Here is a 23,957-nt window from a genome sequence, read left to right as displayed (position 1 = left end):
CCTGAAATATGCGCACCTCTTATACAGCCATCATCGTCACCTGCAGATCTTTCTGGGCGGTTGTAGTTCCAAATGTGCCAGCCCTATCGGCATTGCCCTCGGCAATGACTGCTCACAGAAATGCAAATCGACACTGCAATATCACACCCATGTAATCATTGATAATCACGACAATTTTAAAGGATTGGTAAAAATTGCAAGTGCAGTTAATTGAATTGCCTAAACTAGAAATAAATCTGTACGTCAGAGAAAAACACTAGCAAAGCGATGAAACGTTTTGTTAAAATTATGGGGTTTAACGTGCCAAAACCACTTTCTGATTATGAGGCACACCGTAGTGGAGGACTCCGGAAATTTCGACCACCTGGGGATCTTTAACATGCCCCTAAATCTAAGTACACGGGTGTTTTCGCATTTCGCCCCCATCGATATGCGGCCGCCATGGCCGGGATTCGATCCCGCGACCTCGTGCTCAGTAGCCCAACACCATAGCCACTGAGCAACCACGGCGGGTCAAACGTTTTTTGTATGCTTGGGGGCCTTGGTAACATTTGGCATTGGCGAGGATCACTGCTCTGTAGCACAGTATGCACCGAACAAACAAACCATGATGCGAGAGCTCTTTGCACGCATCACCGACTGCCAGTAGTGTTATCAGCAAGCTTACATGCAAAAGGAGTAGCAGCTCCGGTCGCGTTATCTATACACTGAAGAGACGCACCGCTGCATGCTGGATGTGCGAACAGTCGTCACGCACTCAATAGTCGCCTTTTCATTCGGCTTGGCTCGTTTGGTGGCAAATAGGTTTAGATCTGTGACACCTTCCACATAATCATTACATCATATTTTGAAACGTAAAGGTATGAGACCTAGTGCTACGTTACATTACGACACATGTCCACATCTGTCTTTCACATGTGACGCACAATTTTTTGGTTGTGAATGCAAGCAGTGAGAGAGGTCTGCCTATCTTTCGTGCATGAAGTGTGGTATAGCAGCTCATCGTTTACATGCCAGGGGGAGTGTACTACCACTGTGGGACCTAGGCTTCATGGATTGCATTGCCTCGAGTTCGGAGAGCTGTACTTATATAGTGTTATTATATTGTTCTGAAATTTAGGGTACTGCACATTTTATAACGTCCAAGGAGGAAAGACAAACAAAAAAGCTTGTATAACAACTTAAATAACTATGAATAAGCAGAGGGGTATAAAAGGAACATGATACTCTGACAGCATCAATTCCACAGAATTGTTCCATTAGAAGGGTAGAGAGCGGGGAGGGAAAAGAAAATACGGCCACCTCAAGCTTGAACTGCTTGCTAGTGTGAAACCGTAATGGGGTGGATATTCGGACAAAGTTGGTAATTCCTGCTGGCAGCACCGTGGATAGGATGGCGCAGTAGCGAAAGGGAAATACACAATACACATTTCATCACTTGTACTGTGCTGCTGTCCCCTCCCTAATGAGTGACATAATGCGATCCGAGGCACTTGATATTTTTGTTAGCCACTACGACAAATTAAGGAAATGGATAATGAAGCCAGAGGAAGCATAACGGAAGTTGTTATGCATAAACATTGAGGAAAAGGGCAATTAATGTTGGTGACATCATTGTGGAAAGTTTTGCGCACACTGAACAAAGACAACAAGAAAAGCACACAAGGACCTTGTTGTCTTCGTTCAGTGTGTGCAAAACTTTCCACAATGAAGTCAAACCACTAGCCTGCCTTTCAGTCCTAATGTCGGTGAAAAAATAAGTTGCCACACGTGGGAGCCGGACCTGCAACCTCCGCATCGCATGGCTGCTTTACCAATTAAGCTACTGTACCAGTATTCCTCACGTCCACTTTTCTTGAGTATTTGCATACCTGGCAACTCTCTTGATTTTTCCGGGAGACTCCCAAATTCCAATCTTTCCTTCCGATTGTAGGGACATGACCACAAACCTCCCCAAAAACTGCTCAGCGACACTGCTGGAAAAACAAGAACATGTCATACAGCTGCATTGTAATTACTATTATGCGCTGGGTAGCTTGCCGAAGCCAGATTTAAATCTAAGCCTTTTGTGTGTGGGCAGTGTGGGCCTAGCTCCACTTCACTTCAGATCGAGATGTACATTGAGAAGTGTGTGTGAGGCCAAAGTCTAATAAGTGTTGCAGAATGGCAGGTTTCCTTAAGTTAGCTTTGCCGCAGTACAGCCAAGAGCATAAAGGGACCACTGTTGCAGGACATAGTGTGTGTTCCTTAATTATATTTTCCAGCGTATAAGACTAATGTCTTTTTTTTTTTTCTCAAGTTTTTACCGCTGCGTCTTATACAATGTTGCATCTTACACATGCATAAGACCGAGCACGCTGGCATGAGCAGTACGCACGTCCTTTTTCATGAGCACAAGCAACTCTGCGTGGCAGCATTGTGAAAGAAATCGAATCCTGTCTTAACAGCGGAGCGACCATGGCAGCAAGTGCCGGCTTCTAGCGCTCGCCGTGTGGGCAGCTCAGCTGCTGCAGCACGGCGGCCGAGAGGAAAGCTGTAGAATTTAGAGATGACGTGTACTGGTTTGCTGTTATAGCGTAGGTTCTTTTTAAAGAAGACCCACAGGACACGAGCAATAAATAGGAAAAAGGCACCGCAATTTTTTATTGTTATGTTGTGGCAGCAGACATCGTGGCACCTGCCCATTGAAGAAGGAAATTGCCACTTGGCTATCGTTATCGTCAGTTGCTCATGCGAGAAGTCTCGGCTAGGGTGTCTATACCAGCAGTCCGGCAGTAGCTGCAGTGCTTCTGGCTTCCGGCGGCCATTTCACATTTGTACCGTATTTACTCGCATAATGATCGCACTTTTTTGTCAGAAAAATTGACGGAAATTCAGGGGTGCGATCATTACGTGGGTTAAATTTCCCGCGAGAAAAAAAAAATTTTTTTTTTGTCCAGCGTTTGCTGCGGGATGCGGGTGCGGGACACCAAAACAGAAATGGCGGCCGGCGGAGCAAGCCGAACGCGCCGAACGCGATCTTTTTTTTTCTTCTCGTGAGTACTTTACGTGCATTGAAACAGTTTCTTCCGTATCAGTGATGAATAATATCGTTAATATCGGCAAGTTTGCGGCAATAACGTAGCCATGTCCACTTTGAGGGGACAGAGATGGGCGCGCTTAGCTGCCAGTGACATAGAAACACATGGCCGGCATGTTGCGGAAACTGCGGCATCTGTCTTCACTACTATCCGAACACGGCACGTTTCCGCTAAGGGTAGGCGAATATCTTAGCTGTGTTACAAGCGTCGGCGTATGAATAAGGTACAATTTTAACGTATCAGTGTAAACGTGGCTACTATCATTGCCACGCGCGATTTGTTGCGTGCTCACGAGTGCAGATGAAAAGAATCTAAAGGCGCCTTTTTTGTTTTTGTTGACCACAACCATTATAAAGCCCACCCATAATAAAGGCAAGTTTGGTTGTACGTCTTTTTGCCATGGAAGTGCGGAAAGTGATGAAAGTAATGAAATGAGGCATCTACTTAAGAATGTTTGGTGCGTACAGACGAGTCGTTCGCGTAGCATTCGACAGATGGTAAGCGCGATCATTATTAGCTAGACTTGGCACACGACATATCGCTGCGGCAAGTTCAGAGTGCGATCATTACAAGGAAAATAAAAAAAATCGAATTTTGACGACAAAATTTAGGGGTGCAATCATTACGCGAGTGCGATCATTATGCGAGTAAATACGGTATATGTTTCCGATGTGACGGGTCATGTGATTGGTATTTGTGTTTGGCTCGAGCACACCGCTCCGCAGAGGCTGTTAAACACAGCAATGCTGCCAGCCAGATTGGCTAAACTTGTTGACAGTACATTGGCGGATGAAGCCTTCGATGGATTCGAGTGACGTGCAATAAATATCGGTCTCCTGCAGCTCATAAGAGGAGTGTTGGATTAAGTGTTATTCTGCTAGAATTTGAATCTCATAAAAATTTCGTTTACTAAAATTTAGTGCCCTGAGATGGCAGAATATGAAATTTTGCAACTAGTGTACAAGCCTGCGTAATCATGTTTTGTCATGCCGGCCAAGCTAAAGTAAGTGCACCTTATACACAGGTGCTTCTTACACTCGGTGGGTCTTATACACCAATTTCTTCTTTGAAAGTTGTGAAAAGTAGGGGGGTGCGTCTTATAGAAAGGTGTGCATTCAACACCGGAAAATATGGTATACATGTGTGGATATACATCTCCTATCGCAGTATGAGCACCGAGGCATCTAATAACTGTACTGGTAGTAATTCAGAGCTGTTTCTGACATTGTTGGGGGGATTTGAGCCCTTCTTTCGCCCACCTTGCCACCGCTGTATATTAGACCATAACCAGGCCTAGTGTGTGTTCCTTAATACACATGCACACTTACGCTGTTTTCGGTCAAAGATAGGCGCCGAGATGCCTAGTAACTGTACTGGTAGCCATTCAAAGCTCTTTCTGACGTTGCTGTGGCCCAGGTAAAAATGAGCGAAATTATTTTTTCTGCCCCCACCCCCCTTCTTCTTTATCATAGAATGCAGTACCTGTCGAAGGCAGGAATCTTGATTAGCAATAAATTGATATTATGCCTTGAAATTGCTACATTTAAAAGAGTACTGACACAAGATTTTTGTAATCTTTTATCTTTTGCTTGGCTAAAGAACTGTTGGCTTTAGTGATGGTATGATGCCTCGATTCCTCTAACGCACAACAAATCAATAATTGCACTGTCTTTTAATGTGACAATGTGAAAACACGTCATAACGTGAACCAAATCTGGACCACGGCTGTCGTCGTTCACCATGGCTCCTCAAAATATTAGAAAAGTAGGGAGATGATACTCGCTTAAATAATTGATATGGGGCTTGGTGTGGTGGCCAAAACCATAATGTGATTGTCTTGCCAAAAGGTTTGGGTGACGGGATAATGGGGTTGAGCAGGGTGCAGTGCCCTCTGAGAGAAGTGACAGCGGAGGACCAAGCCCGTGGTGTGTGTTCCACGTGGGAAAGTGCTGAGTGAAAGTGGGAAGAATGGCTGACACGGTGTGTGTGTCCCCATCTTTTGACAGCACAGCCGTTGGGGGGCTTGCTGTGGCTGCTGTCAGGTTGACTGATGTGTGCTTCAGTAGTCTGTGATAATGTGTGACTATACTACGGCAGATCTTTTGTTATGTAACGAGACACCCTTGTCAACATGTTCTACTCTGTGAAAGTAGTGTTGCTTCTGGCATTAGGAAAGTGCAAAATTAATGAGTTCTTGTGTGAGGAATCTGGCACCACGCTTTTATTGAATTGGCAGACATAAGCGTAAAAAGATACATGTTGTGTTGCCAACCTTTCAATAATTGGAGACAGTAATTGCTGAAACACCTGGTTTAGCGAAGCTCTAGGAAATCTTTGGGTGCTTGCACTCTTTAATAAATCACCAAGCCGCATCATCTTACGTCGTGGCTGCCAGTTTCTACGTCACTTGGGGAGCGTAGAGGCTACGATCTCAAATTGAAATTTCAAGTTTAACATGTGTGCTACGAGCCTAGTTGTCTTGTGTGCATAACCATATTAGCCCCTCCACCTTCAGTTACAAGGATAAACTGAAAATAGTTTAGTGGCGGTATCGCGACCTTTATAGGGATGCAGCAAAAGCGATGCAGGTCCTTGACACAGATTCCTTCTGCTGCAGGGACCAGAACAAGTACAAGGAGGCGGCTGCGCTGCTGAATGATGCGCTGGCCATCCGGGAGAAGACGCTGGGCGAGAGCCATCCTGCCGTGGCGGCCACGCTCAACAACCTGGCCGTGCTGTACGGCAAGCGAGGAAAATACCGCGATGCTGAGCCCCTGTGCAAGCGCGCCCTCGACATCCGCGAGCGGGTTTTGGGCCGAGACCATCCCGACGTTGCCAAGCAACTCAACAACCTGGCCCTACTCTGCCAGAACCAGGGAAAGTACGAGGAGGTGCGTGCATGGGGTCGTCTTTGATGAGCGCAGTCGAACCCTGCTAGTACAAGGAACGCCGCTTCAATGAATAATTCTCGGCTCCGTAAGATCACTTACCGATTGACTCCTATGGACCATCAGCAATCCATAGCAGTCAATACATAAATAGTTTCATCACACCAGACGCTTTTTCTTGTGTGTTCCGCTTAAATGAAATTTGATAAAGCAATTCCAGGCTCGAAAATTATATTTGCCGTGCAGAGAGCACAATTTGGAATATTTTAGTGTATTTTGACATATAAAAATATTTCTACAAAGACTAAATTGCGTTTTGTCACCACCAGAAACTGTCGCTGATGACCGAGCATGGGCGTCGCCATTGCTCGAAGGTGACGGCGATGAGACTGGCCTTACTTTGCCATTGGCTTGAAACTATGATAAAAACCCGCATATAATACGAGGTTTTCTTCCTATTATTAGCGTCCCAAATTTTCGCCTCATACTATATGCGGATCCGAACGGAAATTTCAGTCAGAAATTTGGGCTAGAAGTTTTCATTTCATTATTGCTGCGTGGCTATGGCTTCACTTCGGTATTGCTGCGTGGCCATGGCTTGACTTCGTAATTGCTGCGTGGCTACGGCTTGGCTTCCTTATTGCTGCGTGGCTACGGCTTGGTTTCGTTATTGCTGTGTGACTACAGCATCGTTTCTTTATTGTTGAGTGCGCACCTTGGCAGCACACGTGCAAACCACGCTTCGCGAAGTGCGTCTTTTTTATTCCGCATTGAAGGACCAAGATGTCCGCACCACGAAAACAGTACTCGGCTGCTTTCAAGAGAAACATTATTTAGGCTGCACAGAACATCGGCAACAGTGTGGCCGGGAGGCAGTTTGGCGTGAACGAAGGAAGCATTCGTGGATGGCATCGACAGAAGGAAGCCCTTTTCGCGTGCAGCAGAATGCGAAGAAGCTTTCGCGGCCTGAAAAGTGGGACATTCCCTGAAATCGAACTTGCCCTGATGGAGTTTGTACGCCAACAGTAAGCCGCGCTTCTAGCTGTGAGCGTGCAGCTAATGCAGGCAAAAGCTAAGGAGTTTGCAAGAGAAGGGCTACTGAGCTCCGCCTTCAAAGTGAGCAAGCACTGGATTCACCACTACATGTGCCATACTGGATTTTCCTTAGGCTGCCTGACTTCGATTTTGCAAAAGCTGTCCGAATCGTTCCAAGAGCTGGTTGTATCTTTCTAGCGCTACATTATTTCGCTGCGCAAGTCCAAGAACGTCCAGCAAGGGCAAATCGGCAATGCTGACCAAACGCCGGTTTATCTGGACATGCCATCGCCCCTCTCCGTGCATGAAAAGGGCTCTAAACAAGTTTATGTCCGGTCCACTGACAACTAGAAAATGTGAGCTACTGTCATGTCGTGCACGGCAGACGGACACAAGCTTCCACCCTCTGTCGTCTTGAAGCACAAGACAGTGCCTAAAGGTGAGGAGCTGCTAAAGAAATGTGGTTGTGAGATGCCGTGAGAAAGGCTGGATGAACGAGAATCTTGTGCTCGACTCGATTAAGTCCATCTGGTGTAGGCAGCCTGGTGCACTGCTGTTGTTCCCGTCCATCCTCGTGCTGGACGCACTTCGTTGCCATTTGGCCGACTCAGTGAAGAGGCTGTTGCGTGAATCTGGCACTGAACTCGTCGTTATCCCGGGTGGGATGACGTCTCAAGTGCAGCCTTTAGATGTTTGCGTGAACAAGCCATTCAAGGACGCGTTCAAGCGGTGTTACGCAGATTGGATGTGCTCAGGTGGGAGCCTGCAGTGACGCCGACTGGGCGGCTGAAGCGGGCTTCTCCAGCTGTGCTATGCAAGTGGATTGTGGATGCATGGGCCAGCATACCACACAGGGTGTCTACCAACCGGAAAAACCAGAAATTTTCAGGGATATTGAATACTCTGGAAATACTCAGAGAAAACTTAGGGAATTTGTGCTTATATCAGGGAAAATTAGCTTTAACTCTACTGAAAGGGAACGAAAGTCGCGGTAATGCTGGCTCACGTAACAGAGAGGGATCGTAATGAATAGGCCTTTTGACGCCATCTTGTCGGCTGGAGGAGTTACCAGTGTACAGTTACCACTGTGTAGCCCATAGAGTCAATAGAGAGCTTTAGTTTAGGGGACGCAAGCGGCTTGCGTACGCAAGAACTAGGGGCGACGGTAGTGCGCTTGCGCAGACACCTTTAAACTAAAACTTTCTAATGCATAAGAATGTCTGAAATTTTGGACGCAAGAACCCTTCACCGTCCGATTTTCGGCACTTCTTGCTGTGACCGCAGGTCTGAAACGGCATTATTCAAAGCTACCACTGTTGCCGTGTTTTCATTACCTCACCGCCGTGGTAAACGCCACGCCTAGCTGCTTCAGCGTTCACTATTAAGCTGCATGTCATTCGGCGCCGTGTTTTTCATGGAAAGAATTTGCCGCTATAACCAATGGCACCGACTCTGTCTTTGTGGTCCTCGCGATTGGCTTTGAAGCTCGGAAAACACGGCGCGTTACATAACGCTGGTTTCCAAAAGTCAGCTTTGCCTCAATACGGAAATGTTACGCAGTGAAACATACACAAAAGTATTGCAGTAAAGCCTAACAAGCATGGGAAGGGGCAATTGTCCCGGGACAAGGTATTCCTTAATTATACCTATTCCTTAATTATACATGTGTCCACCCGCCATTTCCTGTCACAGTACGAATACCGATATGCCTAATAAGTGTACTGGTAGGCATATTCAGATGTGCCTGTGGCGATTCGAGCCCTTAACGGCAGTAAATGACATGTATTCATTTTTTCGAACTGCCCAATTTTACGGACGTTTTCGCAGCCCCCAGGGAGTTCAGAAATTGGACATTGACTGTGCAACTGACGAAGAGGGCGCTTCTAATGGTCCGTGGGGTGAATGTGCGGTGCAAGGAGGACAAGAACAAAAGAAACCTACGCATTGAGAAATGGACGGGAAATGAAGCGTGTCGCCGCTTCTTTCAAGTAGCTTGAGCTCAAAAAACGGAAGTGTTGGCTGACGCCGAGATGCAGGTGTCCCTCATCCAAACCAAAATAAACTCTTAAAAGCAGTGAAACACAACACTAAGGCGTTGTGCATGGGTTGATGGTATGTCAGGACAGTTGAGGTTGACTTAAGAGCTGTTCAGAGAGAATCTCACTTGTGACAAAGTTCGGGCCTCATACCAATGAGCTTGCTATCAAATGATAAAAAATATCTCATATTCGAAAACGTTTGTCTCTGTATGGATCTCCTTTTTATTCGTATTTGAGAATGTTCGACTGTTTACAATTAATAAATATATTTTATTCGCTGTGCATTTTACTAACCCCTCCCTTATGATTTCTTTTTGAATGAAATAAATGCAACTCCTTACTATTCAAACTGGACACGGGGTCACGAAAAATATTCGTATTTCGTATCATCGGAACAATTAAAACTTACTAAATTAAAGAGTCAGAGGTGAACTCACTCAGGCACACGTACGTAAAAACCATTTATTTCTTGAAGAAAATGTATCTAATGTCTTTCTGATTCTTTTTCTTTGTCAGGTCACTTAGCAGACTTTGTCCAAATCCATAAAAATGTGTGCATGTGTTGTCGCTGACTTCATCCGCGGCCATAGCATGCTTCAGAACTTCGAGGGCGTGCAGCGTTCCAGCCGCCGGTGGTAGTGCTCCTTCGCTGTCACCCGCGTCTAACACAAAGAACGCGGCCCGGAGCACAGCAGCTACTCTGTCCGATGGCATGCGGAAAAGCAGGAAAAGCACAAAAGCGCCACTGCTTCAAACTCTTCGCGCCCAGTCGCGGCCTTCGCGCTGTCCGGCGCCGTGTCCGCGCCTCCGCACCAAAAGAGAAAGGGAGAAATCACGTGACTGCGCACTGTTCTCTTTCGCAGCCGTCAGTGGGGCTCATGCTCGTGGTCGCGTCTGTCCGTGCGCTGGAATCGTGCCAACTGTGGCCTCTCCTCCGCGCAGCGGTTCGACCTCCCCCCTTCCTTAGCAACCAGCGCGCCGGTGGGGGGCGCAGCTGCGCATAGCAACTGTGACGTTCACACAGTAGCGGCCTATGGTAGCGGTAGAACGAGCACGCGCGCGTCGGTGGTGGCAGCTGCACTGCCGCTCCTTCGCCAGACCTCTCGTTGCAGTCGAGTGAGTGTGACGCATGGCTCCGAAGCGGCCAGTGATTCCGCGCCAAGCGGTTCGCGGAAGCGGCAGCGGACGCCGGATTCCCAGAACACCGAATGCCAGAAGAACAAGGAGCGAATGCGCATGCGACGACTGAACATGTCACCAGATGCGAAAGCAAGGGAGGCAGAATGGAAACGCCAACAGCAGCTGATTAGATCACCGGGTATCAAAGGCAGGGAAGCAGAACGAAAGCGGCAGCAGCGACAGGCGATATCGCCGAACACCAGAGCCAGTGAAGTGGAGCGCAGACGGCAGCAGCGACTGGCTTTCGCCAAGCACACTTGAGAATTCCCAAAGTGTCTTCGGTAATTTTCGTATCAACCGACGCGGGTCGAAAATTGATTCGTAACAACCATTCTCAAGCACGTTGCAAAGTAATGGGGCTTGGCCAAGGCGACAGAAAAATTGGTATCATCGAGAAATTCGTATTAGCTGTGATCATATCATCGAGATTCCACTGTAGTGAGTGACAGCATCGGGTGACATGGTGTCCGCCTGTCTTGACGTAAAACAAAGTTGTGCATCACTCATGGTACTTTGCAAAGACAATCAGGGAAAACCTGGAAAACTTGGGGAACTTGAAAATGCCAACTTGGTAGACACCCTGACCAGAGGTCCTTGTGCGTCGCGCATTCAAGAAGTGCTGCATCTCAAACGCGCTAGTTGGCACAGAGGATGAGTACCTCTGGGAAGATATCTCCGACAAAGAACTATCCGAAGAGAGCGCAGCTGAGGAAGACACCGATTGAAGTGCGCAGTGCAATCTAGATAAATGTTTTTCCCGAGTTTTCCTAACTCGGATTATATGCAGACAAAACTTTTTTTTTTCCATTTCGCGTCCCAAAAATTTCACCTCGTACTATATGCGGGTTCGTGTTATACGCAGGTTTTTACGGTACTCAGTCGCAGACAATCTAAAGCCGAAGCTCAGTCGTTTCATCAGTCCGTGCATCTTGGCATTGTCAGTGCGTAGGTAGTGTTAACATGGGTGTTAATGCAACTGCACAGTCATGTTGTGCATGTGTGGCTCTGTTTGGTTCACTGAGATGCCTTCGTGTTTTAGCGTGCTTTTCGACATGGCGCAGCCATGTAAGAAGTGAAAGTACTTATCCTTAGAGGATAAAGTTCGCATCCTGGCCAAAGTCACAAGTGACATCACAAAGGTGATGCTGCGGGAAAGTTTGGGATTTCTCCCACTTCACCCTCCACCATTCTCAAGTCTAAAGAAGCAATAGAGAAAGCACCTGCATCGGGCACATCAGCCACCGGGCGAAGCTGACGCCGTCGGCACACGAAGAACTCAACAAGGCTGTGTACATGTGGTTTGTGGAAATGAGGGCAACCCATCAATGGAAACACCATGCAGTAGAAAGCTGCAAATGACACTTGCCTGCTGGGAATTGACGACTTTAAGGCAAACACCGACTGGCTCACTAGATTCAAGGCCCACCACGATATTGTCGGCAAGACACTTTGTGGCGAGTTGGCATCGGCAGACACGAGCAGTGCATCTGCCTGGATGTCAACAAACGTGTTGTTGTTGAAGGACCACACTACGTGTGACATCTACAACTCTGACGAGATGGGCCTTTTTTTTTATGAGATGCTGCTCGACGTGAAAGCTCGGCGTTATCACAATAGCAAACCCAGCAAAAAGCGCATGACTGGCCTGCTATGTGCTAATGTGAACTGATCCGACAAGTGCCCGCCGCTAGTTATCGGGAAGAGTGCAAGGCCCCATTGCTTCAGAGGAAGTAGGAGCCTTCCTGTAAAATATGTGGCCAACAGCCAATCTTGAATGACGCAGGCTATTTTCTCTGAATGGGTCATTGCGTTTGACTGCGACATGAGGAGGCAGGGCTGGCGGTGTGCTTCTTGCTGAACAATTGCTCTGCTCACAAGTGTGGATCTCAAGTACTTTCTGTCAATCTGCGCTTTGTGGGCAGCACTCGCATCCGCTCCCTCCCGCATACTTACGTTGTCACGCTCGCACATTGCGGACGTGTCGGGAGCTGGCTTAGGCACGGAAGAAGCGGCACTACACCCTCTCCCGGTTCTGCCTCGCTCTTGCGAGGCGTGCACCTTTCCCCCCGATTTACGGGAAAGGCATCTGATGTGTGAGGAGGACATTCCCCTCGCAAAGGTAAACTAATATAAAACAGCATCACCGGGGGGGAGACTGCCTCTTTCTGGCACCCCAACCTCGAACCTGCCGGATACGAATACCTGCTGCAACCCGTGCGTGACCTCGTTTGCCTGACCATTTCATGCAACGCGGCAAGTCTATTATGTATTACAGAATAGACTTCCCCCTGCAAGTTGACACCGCTGGTTGTCTTATTCGTTCCAACTCGACGTAGCTGTGATTGCACGCGCTGCGGTTTGGGAAGTGCCACGGAACGACTGTGTGTGGCAGGAGCTCACCTTCAGCCCTAGCCGCATGCAAAGCATAGCTCTGTAACTTTTATATATAATAATATATAAATATATAATCCAGCCACTTGACGAAGGCATAATAAGAAGCTTGAAGTGCGCCTACCGCCAGCAAGTTATGCAGCATCTCCTATTGAATGTGGAGACTGGTTGAGACACAAGTTGGACCCATGGCATTGTACTGCAGATGATGGCTGCTGCATGGGCTGTAACCAGATGCCCCATCATCGCCAACTGTTTCACTCATGTGGGCGTAAGGCTCGAAGACCCAGACACCAACTCTGCTGAGGATCCTGGCAGTTGCACTGTAGCAGTGTGTCGTCCGCCAGCAGAGCCAATTGCGTCCTGGGCAGCCCTTCAAGATGCCAGAAATGTGCCATGCTGTGTCGAGCTGGAAGATTTCATTGACATTGACATGATTGCCTATGAGGAACTGAGGGATGAGGACAATATAAAAGATGTCCACGATGACGGGCGCTCAGATTAAGATGAAGTGCCGGACCTGCCGCCTCTACCAAGCACAGCACGCATACTGGATGCGTTCGACGTCGTGAGAAACTCTGGGGCTTTGCATGAGGACGACGTCCCCCTGCAACTACTCACCAGATGGGAAAATCGCGTCGTGACGCTCCTGGGAAGAAAAAAATAAGCAGTCGACACTGCTTGAATTTTTGATATAAATGTTTCTGTGATCCACCAGTTCAGGTTAGCTATAATTTTGTGAATTTCAGAACAACGAAATTTTAGTTAATTAAGGAAAAATGAGACATCCACATAATTGTAGCAATGGCTACAAAGCAAACCCGTACAGGTTCCTCAAAAGAAAAGCCTCGCAGTTGAAGAAAAGTTCGTTCTGGTCCGGGACTCAGACCCGGGACCACCGCCTTTCCGGGGCAGCTGCTGACCAAACGGCTAGCAGATGGCAGGGCAAAGTCAAATTTGTCAACAACTCGAAGCAAAGGGAAGAGATTGACGTAATAGTTCTGCAGAAACGCACAAGGTGGAGAGAAGTAATTGATTAACGGAAAATAAGACATCCACCCAATCGTAGCAGTCGCTACAAAAGAAACCCGTACGGGCTCCTAAAAAAAAAAAGCCTCGCAGTTGAAGAAAAATGTTGCATTTTTCAATACCCTTGTCATGACTGTCGCTTCAGAAAGACAAACATACGGTCTCCAAATGTGCCATATCTCCAGCCCCTGCAACTTAAACAAAGGCCAACTGCACTTCGATAGCCGTATGATCGCGAGTTCGTTCACAGCATTCATTCTCTCGCAGTTCCTTCACTTCATCACCGCCCTATTTAACAGAGATATTGAGAATGCAGTTGGTGCCTTTTGAAGCTGCTTGACGATTGTGACCAATCAGAATTCATAATACAGTCGCCGACTGATGATTTGGACTTGACGGCGACTGTCGAAAAGTGAATAATCGAGAGTTCACAAATACCAAATTTCCACAAGACTATGACTTTATTCCACAAGTTGCAGAGAAAGGTGTGCCATATTTTTGCATGTCACTTTCGTGGATACTTTTGAGTTTTGCAGGACTAACGCAATATGCATCGGCATCTATGAGCAGTGGCATTCTTGGCACACTGCGGAAACATTGCCGCCTGTTTGTGTGTCCTGTGCTAGCCAGGTGAATTTTCGTACAAATCGTAGTAGTGTCTTCAAAAGAAAAGGCATGCAGCTCGGAGATTTCTGTCAACGCGCGAGCACTCGGGTTCTTGGTTTTGCGCGGGTCGTCGTACGAGATGGGGGACTGCTAGGAGGCATTGACGCTTCTGGCTTCCACCTCAGACAAGGACGACGCCGCAGATGCTGCCGTACCTGTGCCTACAACAGTAGATGTGCTACGTAGCATTGACAGGGTTCGGAGGGTCATCTGTGCAGGCGACGCTGTAGGTGATCTCTTTGCAAACGTTGCTGTGCTTGAAAGAAAGCTCTTGCTGTGTGGCTCAAAGAAAGTGTCTGTAAGAAACTGGCAGATATTTAGAAATTGTGTAAGTAAAAAACACTTTCGCATGCTCGCAGGTGCAGGGATCGCAGTGTGCTAAATGCCTCTAATAAAGCACGAGTGGCACCTGCACTGCACCATTATGTTCATATTTAGCTTTTGGCACTTTTGGTTTCTGAGTACTGCAAAGTATTAATGTATGGTTTAAATTGAAGCTGCTCGCAACTCTGTCACCCAAAGCCGTGTATTTAAGCATAATTTGTGTGGGTTGGATTACACCGTGCCTGGATTATGCAACATTATTGTGCCGTCCCAAAAATGTCTTTTTAATCAGGGTTTCTCTGTACCACACTGTTCAAAAGTGGAGCCATCTTCAAGGTGGGGTGTTTGCTCCATGTGAAAGGTAGCACGATCGAAAATTCCTCAGTTCTTCAACGGTTACGTGAGCAGGATATAGCAGTTGAGGAGCCACATACTTTTTGAGAATTGTGGAAGTGAAGACGCGTGCACAAAGCGCAGAAAGCCTTCCATGTGCGTTGTGCACATGCAGCATTGGGTGGTGCAGCATCGGAAAGATGGCGGATGCTGCATTGGAAACATGGCGCAGTTGGAAAGTATGACGGTACAAACTGCGGGAAGCCAAGAAACAATTTTTTTTTAGTTATTCTAATGGTTAATTTCATGAGTTCCTGCCAAAAGATCATCTGTGATTATAACTGAAGAGGAGATAAGTATGTATATGTGCACCACATCGGTACCACGCGAATATGCCACAGTATGGCTGCGGCTGGTGAGTTGTGTGTGACTGAAAAAGGGGGGTTTGGCCCATGCACGAGTAATTCTTTTTCTGAAGTATTTAAGCCCAAATTTAGGGGTGAGGCCCTTACACAAGAGCATGTTGCGTTGTCATCGAGTGCGGCATCACGGCAACGAGAACATCGGCGTCGTAAGAAGCTACCTGACGTCAGGGAAGCACAATACCATGAAACTACATCTCGTGACAAGATTCACGCGTGGTCTCGAATTGCAAATATCGCTTCAAATGTTCAATTTTTTTTGCCGCTGGTTTACTTGAGCAAGGATGTGGCTATGTCATCTATGTTCTGTCACGTTTGTCGTCTCCCACTCAAGCCGCCTTCTTTGCTGGTTTGCGCGGTGTACGCAGGTTGAGCGCTACTACCAACGGGCATTGGACATCTACGAGCGGACGCTGGGCCCCGACGACCCGAACGTGGCCAAGACCAAGAACAACCTGGCGTCGGCGTACCTCAAGCAGGGCAAGTACAAGGAGGCCGAGCTCCTGTACAAGCAGGTGCTGACGCGAGCGCACGAGCGGGAGTTTGGCTGCGTGTCTGGTGACAACAAGCCCATCTGGCAGCTGGCCGAAGAACGGGAAGAGAACAAGAGCCAACGTCGAGACAATGCACCCTACGGCGAGTACGGCGGATGGCACAAGGCGGCCAAGGTCGACAGGTACGGCTGGGATTTCCCCTGTTTTACACTTGTGACTGGATGGAGGCATAGTACTTAGGAGGGTGCTTTGTGTTGTGGTGGTGTCAGCCTGCCATTACGGACTTCGTGCCCGTCACTGTTGTAAACCAGTCCTCGTGCCTGTTCTTGCTCGTGTCCATTGTTTGCACATCAATCACCCTGTAGTGGCTTTAGATATCAATGCTTCTTCTCATTGGGATTGCATTGCTTCGGTCATTCACCTGTGCTGAAGAAAATTGCACATTATTTAAGATGTCACAATGTTATCGTGGCATGCATACAGCAGCATCATGCATGGATGCTGTGATAGTCCCCTTTAAAACAATGCAGTAGATTGCACCGCCAAGCTCTTGTTCATATTTTGCTTAATGTCCTACCTATCCTCTCGTGGAAAAACAACAACATAAAGCATTCCCCACATCAAACTTCCTGAACCGCTATTAAACGAGAAGAAAGGGGGTTAACCGAGGGGCCCGATTTTTATTAGTCATATGACAAGAAGCCAAGAAACACTGACACCAAGGTCAACACAGGGGAAATTACTTGTGCTTAATAAATGAAGTAAAGAAACGATAAATAATGGAAGCTAAAACAGCTTTTTACGTGCTGTTTTAGTAGAAAATTAATCATTGTGACAGACGGAACGGTGCTTGCCTGGTTCTCCGAGAACGATGCCAATCTGAAGTCACAATATACCGGCATTCCCATGCATACAACAGCGCAGCAGTTCCAGATTTCCCTCTAGGTAATATAGCGAGAAACTCTATGGTTATCGGCACGGTAGTTGTCTGTCTGTGATAGCACACATGTTACATGCTATACATGCATGTTTTTTCCTTTGTATTGCTGTCCGCTGTTTCCGACATTGTCTTTTGCTTGTGCAGTTCAAGTGGTTGCGGAGTTGTGCAGCTTTCTTTCGTTGTAGTTTTTATCGTGTTGATCGGTTTGCGTCAGGTGCGTGTGCGAGGACGGCGGAACCTTTTGTGTGTGTGTGTGTTAAATTTTGTTCGCATTTTAATATTTTCCGTTTATACTTAGTTTTTTCTTCACATCGTGCGTGTACCCGTCGCTTCGTTGCTGCGCCTAGCTGCACTGCAACCGCATTTTTGCAACTGCATTTTCAGCTGCAGAGGTTGCTGCAAACAGTAGTATCGTTATGACTCGGTGCACATGTCTGCCTGGTAACTTCAGAAATGCATGGTAGCCGTCCATGACCACGTTGACAGCGACTGCTGTTTCAACCGTAGTAGTTGCTGCAAGCTAGTCTTGTGAATGGTCACTGGAAGGTAGTTCCAGAAAGAGATTGGTGTGCGCGCACTAATGGCATTCGGAATGAGGGCACACTGTACGATCTTTCGCAAAGATGGCGGCTGGGAACAGCAGCAGTCCTGTACACTCATTTTCATTGGTGAGCCTGGTTTGTTGGCTTTCTGAGTGTCGTACGATCGCTGCTAATACCGTGTATACTTGCATAATGAACGCACTTTTTTTTGTCCAATATACCGAAGAAAAGTTGGGGGTGTGTTTGTTATGCGAGATAAATTTCATGCAGATATATTTGAAACAACAAAAATTGAAAAGTAAGACGGTAATGATTTGAAACATGCATAACATAACTTATCTTTGCAGTAAAAATATGTGTCTACTATTTGCAAACTGTAAATTCACTTCGCACCAGAACCACCAGAATTGCAGTTTAGGTTGCTGGCCACTTCATCCACGTTTCAGCCACGCGAAGTTGGCGTGGGCTAGGCCATTTGCGTGTGGTGACACTGAATGTGCGCTCCGAACAGCAATTTCCGACCGCATCCCAGCTCCTCCTCGCAGCCGCTTCTGGCCGTCTGCTGTCCTCATAAGTATCTCGTTGAAGCGCGCACTTGTTTTGACAAGCACACCGTGTGTGTCTCTTTCCTTGACCGTCCTGCCCATCGGCATGTCAAGGTCTGTTGGTGTCTGATCAGCGTTTCCATTTCCGTTTTGTTAGCAGATAAACTCATATGTCCTGCAGCAGGAGTATAACTCGATTACCACACACATCGAAACCCAAGGCAGACAGAAAAGCGAGCCACACACACACGAATTCAACACTATGCCTGACTATGACCACAATGCCGATCAAGGGCAAACTCTTCCGTGTGCCGCACCCAGCCGCGCATTCCGCGCACACGCTCTCCTATTACGTCATCGCAAAGTATGTAAACTGTTGTGTATGTTGCAGAGAGCCAGTTGTGTTTTTCTCTCTCTTGAATCTGCAAGGTGCCTTTGTGCCGGCACTGGCAGAAAGGACATGTGCGCGAGTCAAAAATTGTAGTCTCTTCGAAAAACTACAGCACGGCCGTTCGATCGTGGGACTGCACAGTAGCAAAGTTGGGAGTGCATTCATTATGCGAGGAAAAAAAGAAATTCAGATTTCATGCGACTAATTTGGGGGTGCGTTCATTAAGTGAGTGATTTCATTATGTGAGTAAATACGGTAAATATGCATCGATTCGGTATGAAAACGCTACTTTAGTCGTCGACAACCTATGTTGCAGCTTTGATTAGGCCTAACCAGCTGGAAAATGTGGCCATGATGAAAATTTGCTGCCAGCTGATAATGTAATGGGCTGCAAGCCATTACAGGCTTGCCGCTGATATGTTCCTACCTGTGACTCATTGGCGATCGGTCGCGATATCACACCTAAGGGTAAGGGCTCATTCCCACTGGCAACTGACAGTGGTTGCGCGACTGAGTTGGTCGCAAACGGTCGCTTTTCTCGAAAAGCGACCCTTTTGGGCCAGTCACTCTCTGCGCGATTTTTCAGTTGCGCGACTGTGGTCACAAAACTGATAAACCAATCAGCGGCGCACCGGAAGTGATCTTTCATGTGTGTCCATCCGGCCTCCTCCCGCGTCGCGACAAATTCCGCGTAGAATCCGAGAGTTCTCGCTGAGAACGATAATCTCCAGGATTGCGACTGGCGGGTCGCGCTCAGCCGGGCTTGCCGGTGTGAACATCAGTCGTCTTCGGTCGCTTTTTGATCACGAGTCGCAAATGGTCGCACAACCTCCTCAAGTCACCGGTGTGAATGAGCCATAAGAGTAAGATTAAGTATCATTCAAGCAGTGTTCGGGTCTGCGAGTGACCAGCTGGCAAACTATCGCAAGCATGCTTACCTAATCTGTCTGTCAGCTTACGCACACTTGGCAGAAGGCTCCCAACTGCACAAATCTGCATGCGTGAACACTGAACATACTTGTCCGATACAATCTGTGTGCAATCGGGGGCTAATCAGCCTGATATTCGCACATGCTGTCGTGCTTTCTGTATGCGCTTATTTTCTTGTTCCCTCTGTTCGCGTCGCATTAACGTTTCGATTGGTCCCGTCGGTTTTAGCAACCTGATCGACCGTTGAACCGCAAGACATGGCGCGCTGTAGGAATGCTGGGGGCGTCAAGGCCCTGACTACAGCCGAATGTCTCACCGAATATATTCGAAAAACTGAAGATTGGAAAATTGAATAGTAAATACAGTTTGATTCATGAATCTGAATTTTTCGATGTTCACTATTCGATTTGAAATTAAATATTGAGGTGTTTGCACAAGGTGAATACTATTGCTCCCAATTCAAATGCATTTATAACAAGCTTCAAGCGTATTTGCAAATCTATTAGTGAGGAGGAGGAGGCTGGCAACTTTCATTGTTCTTAAGGGGCTCAGCAGCCAGGGCTTCTACGGTAACCTAGTTTGATTCGTAAATTAAACAGTCCTAAATTTTTGATGTGATCCACCAGATGTGATCCACCAGGTCAATTCCGTCAGTTCTGTCAAGGTGATTAACTTAAAGGAAGCGGACACAATTGACTTCGATTCCAAGGTGTTTGCTTCATTTGGAACTGGTTTGAATGAACTCATTATTTGTGTCATTCGTTGCAGAGCCACGGAGCACTATTCACAGATGCCTAGTCATTTTGTAGCACATTAAAGTCCTTTCAGACTGAAATTAATATGCGTTCGCGTTATTCCAGAAAGAACATAGCGGTAAGAGTAGCATTTCAGTCAAACATTGAAAGCGTGCCACGGTTCTCCCTCTTGCACTGGCAAAGGTGTGAGCATGTCTTTCGTATGCAGCCCAACGGTGGCCACCACGCTGAAGAACCTGGGTGCCCTCTATCGACGACAGGGGAAGTACGAGGCAGCCGAGACGCTGGAGGACTGTGCCCTTAGGGCGCGCAAGGAGGTGGGCTATGTTTGTATTTTGCACGTACAGCTGTAGAGACGTTTTAGAGGTGTTTTAATATGTCGGCTTCCTCTGGTTGCACCACTCCGAGTTGGTTATGTCAGGTAACATGTATTACACAGAACTGGTGCGCTTTTGGAACGACAAAAGTGGTGTGCCAAGCAAAGGGACGTGCAGCTCGGGACAGCAGAGCATCCTGTGGAGTGGTGGGAAAATACCGTATTTACACGATTGTAAGTCGACTCGAATGTAAGTCGACCCCCCCATATCGCGTGATAGGGAAAAAAAAAACAAATAAAAACAGGGAGCATACCCGAGGGCGCATTCGATCACGAAAATTTATTAGTAGCTGACATGGTCACTGGACTACTCGTCTTCACTAGTGCTGTCATCGTTGCTGCGGTCCCACAGCGCGTCGTCGTCCAGCGAAATTTCACATTTGGCAAACGACCACACCACGACATCTTGTGGAACAGCAGCCCACGCCGAATGCACCCAACCACATGCAGCCATTTGGCTCTTTGGCAAGTCCGGTTGGCGTAATTTCGTGGTCTTCTGCCGCCAGCCACTCGTTGTACTCACGGCGGAGCAGGGCCTTAAAAGGCGAAGGTCCGGGCTTGTTTCATAACCATGTCGCACTTCACTGGCAGGGACCGATCACGCACTTCACCGATAACGCACTCTCGCACTTTAGCGACGTACGCCGCAAGTTAGCCTACAGCTCCAGAAAGCATCCAGACTTCGGCACGTGGGAAATTTCTCACTTGCCGTCACAGGTGAAAATTTCACTTCGCTGCAGTCGCCACTCTCGCACCACCCGTTCAGAAACATCGAACTTGTGGCCTGCTGCTCAGCGCTTTGTTCCTTCGGCGTAAAGGATGGCAGCCCTCTTGAACGCTGCTGTGAACGAGTGCCGAACGATTAGTGGGCCTGGAGCACTCATGACAACTGGGGAAGCATGGAAGTAGCACGTAGCTGGCAGTCAAGTGGAACGCGTCAAACCAATGCCAATGCCTTTCAACAGAGAAGGAGAAACCTGCGAGCGGTGCCTGCTCTTCCATGAACTACCGATACTCCCCGCAAGCGCCGCCGTTCTGAGGGTGCCGCCGCAAATGGGAACAGCGGTGCTTTCATCAACTATGGACACCCTCCCCATGAGTGTTGCGTGCACTGTAAAACTCTCAAAAATGTTGAAAAACCCTTCCGAAAAGTGAACAAACACGCGGGATAGTGAAAGGATACGGGTAGGGCCATAGAGCAAACATAAAATTGTAACTATGTTGTAGCTCCCGTTGGTCTCGCTTTGTTGGCGGGGCCATGTTTTGGTTTCGATCGTAAGTCGACCCCCCAACTTCACACTTTCAAATTTAAAGAAAGTGGTCGACGTACAATCGTGTAAATATGGTAAGTTGCACGATATTTACTCGAACGTAATGCAGCTGCAATTGCATTGTGAGGGTCTACTTTCCTGTCACATGAAAAAAAAAAAAGAAAAAAAGACTGCAACTGCAATGTGAGATGAATGGAAAAAAAAATGGTGCCTTTATTCAAGGAACCACAATTTGGAAATGTGTTCACTTCACTCATCATTGTTGTCCGAAGATGAGGCAGAGGTTTCCTTGGGTGATTACTTTCAGAGATAGTTTCACCTTTGCGAAATTTTGCGTGACTCGGCACCGAATGCGTTGCCTACAAGTGTTTCTGGTGCTGTGCCAAGCTGGCTATACTTGCATAGTGCCAACAGAGCTGTCGGCCGTATACTTCAAGGGGTTCGGTTCAAGGGACCACCCGAGAATCCAGCCACCTTCCGTGCCGTCAAGCTCGTTTCAGATTAAGCACTTCCTAAAAAACCGCACAACCATTTCATTTGGGGACAGTACCAGATCACTACGAGTCTACAGAGGCCTTCCGACTGGCCTAGCATTTAAATAAAGCCTCCTGCTATCCGTGAATCCTCGAGCCACCGAACTGTGGCGGAGTTTCCCAGCTGCTCTTGGCCACCAAATTGATTGTCTCACAAAGCAGGCTTCATACCAAGCCCGCTGCGTCACGATAACATCTAAAAAAATGGAGACGAAGTGTGACAGCCCACAGGGTAATGCAGCACTGTAACCATCGCACCAGTAGACACAAGCTCAGCGAAAATGACGTTGATTTGAACAGAAAACAAGTTTTCACTTTGTTCGACTTGTCTATGGATTGAATTGAGACACGAAGGTACAGGTTGCTTTTGTAACACTAAAAACTGCAAGACGGCATATTTGTTTAAAATGATCAATTTTGTTGTTATTAGAATGTAACGTCAGGGTCGAGTTCAAGCACTGAAAATCATAAAAAGAACTCTTGTTACCATCGAGTAAATACGGTAGTTTGCTGCTATGAGATAGGTAAATGGAGATCACTGGGACAAAAGTGTTCCTGCAGCCGGCCTCCATAGAGTGATGATAATAGTGCACCTGATGCACAGTTATTTGTAGCTGAGCTGGTGCGCCAATTCCTTGCTGCGCCAGTCATTTGGTGTGCGTTTGTTTGGCCATCAATATTGGTGTACAAGCTGTGGTAACATCATGCACCACTCTGGCTACGAGGTGGTCATGGCTGCCACAGAAGCGTAACCGTCTTATCTGAAGACATCTACAGTAGAATAGTGGTGACACAATCATTGTGTGATATGAATTTCGGGATATGAATTTTTGAAAAGTCCCAGCCTGCATCCATTAGCTTACAATGTACTAAATTTGAGATGTTGCAAACTGGTTCTTGTGCCTTAGCAGATGGTACACACAGTCGAGCGGGCACCGGCAGGCAGATTGTGCCAGGTGGTGTCGGGCCGGTAGAGCGGCTGTACTGATGCACTGTTTGCATTCCTGTTGCCAGGACAACCTATGTCACTCTGCATTAACTGCCCCCCATCCTAAATAAAACAAAAATTTTCTTTGTGCATGGTCATGCAAGTTCTCAGCCATATTCAAACACCTGGCAACTTTATCAAAAGCCGGCAATCACACGCAACCTAATCTTGCTGCATCAGCAAGATTGGCAGTGTTTGCTTTTGTGGGTAGCCTTATCTCTGTGCATAGCCGACAAATTTTTCTGACTCCGAAAATTCGGACTTAATAGGTATCCTTGACTTCAAAAATGCACTGCCAGGGTTCCCATAGAGCTGACGCATTTTTGCAACCGATTTTTGGGCGCCAGATTACAATGCCGCCAGACCGAGATGTAATGCTTACTTTGCACCGCCTGCAACAGGGGATGACAGCATGTTTGGGTTATCGCCTAATAAAAGCATGTGGTACGCTTCCAATGGCGCTTCACTACCCGTGCTGTCAAACAGATAGGTGAAGATTCTTGTTGCAGTAGAGTTGGTGGCGACAGCTGTGAATGCAGTCTGCAACGAATGGGAATATACAGGAAAAAAAAACCGAGTGTATGCCACATAACACTGGTAAGCGAGTACTGCTGAGGTGCTGGCATGGCAAGCACCTGCTTATCTTGATCGTGATTGCGTATGCATAGCACGCGGCCAGAAAATGTATCGTACGACTGTAGTTTGGCTATGTACTGAGCATCGGTGTAGAAAGACTGTTTTCCTGAAACGTATGAACTGGTAAAAAAGAAGCGTGACTTGACCGAGTAATTTTTTCGGTTCTCGAT

General features: G+C 47.4%; 1 protein-coding gene across 7 annotated transcripts in view; it reads left to right on the top strand.

Moving 5' to 3' along the window:
- Klc (kinesin light chain) overlaps positions 1–23,957 on the top strand; it is a 147,831-nt gene that overhangs the window by 75,991 nt on the left and 47,883 nt on the right. For all 7 annotated transcript variants that reach the window (XM_055073105.2, XM_055073107.2, XM_055073104.2 and 4 more), the window contains exons 5-7: positions 5,698–5,971; positions 15,755–16,062; positions 20,192–20,300. In XM_055073105.2, the coding sequence (XP_054929080.1) occupies positions 5,698–5,971; positions 15,755–16,062; positions 20,192–20,300 (691 nt within the window). The remainder of the gene's footprint in view (positions 1–5,697; positions 5,972–15,754; positions 16,063–20,191; positions 20,301–23,957) is intronic.

The sequence above is a fragment of the Dermacentor andersoni genome, chromosome 7 (assembly GCF_023375885.2).
Source record: "Dermacentor andersoni chromosome 7, qqDerAnde1_hic_scaffold, whole genome shotgun sequence".
NCBI classification, from domain to species: Eukaryota; Metazoa; Arthropoda; class Arachnida; order Ixodida; family Ixodidae; genus Dermacentor; species Dermacentor andersoni.
The sequence above is the reverse complement of the archived record's forward strand: the minus strand, read 5'-3'. Positions and strand labels throughout refer to the sequence as shown.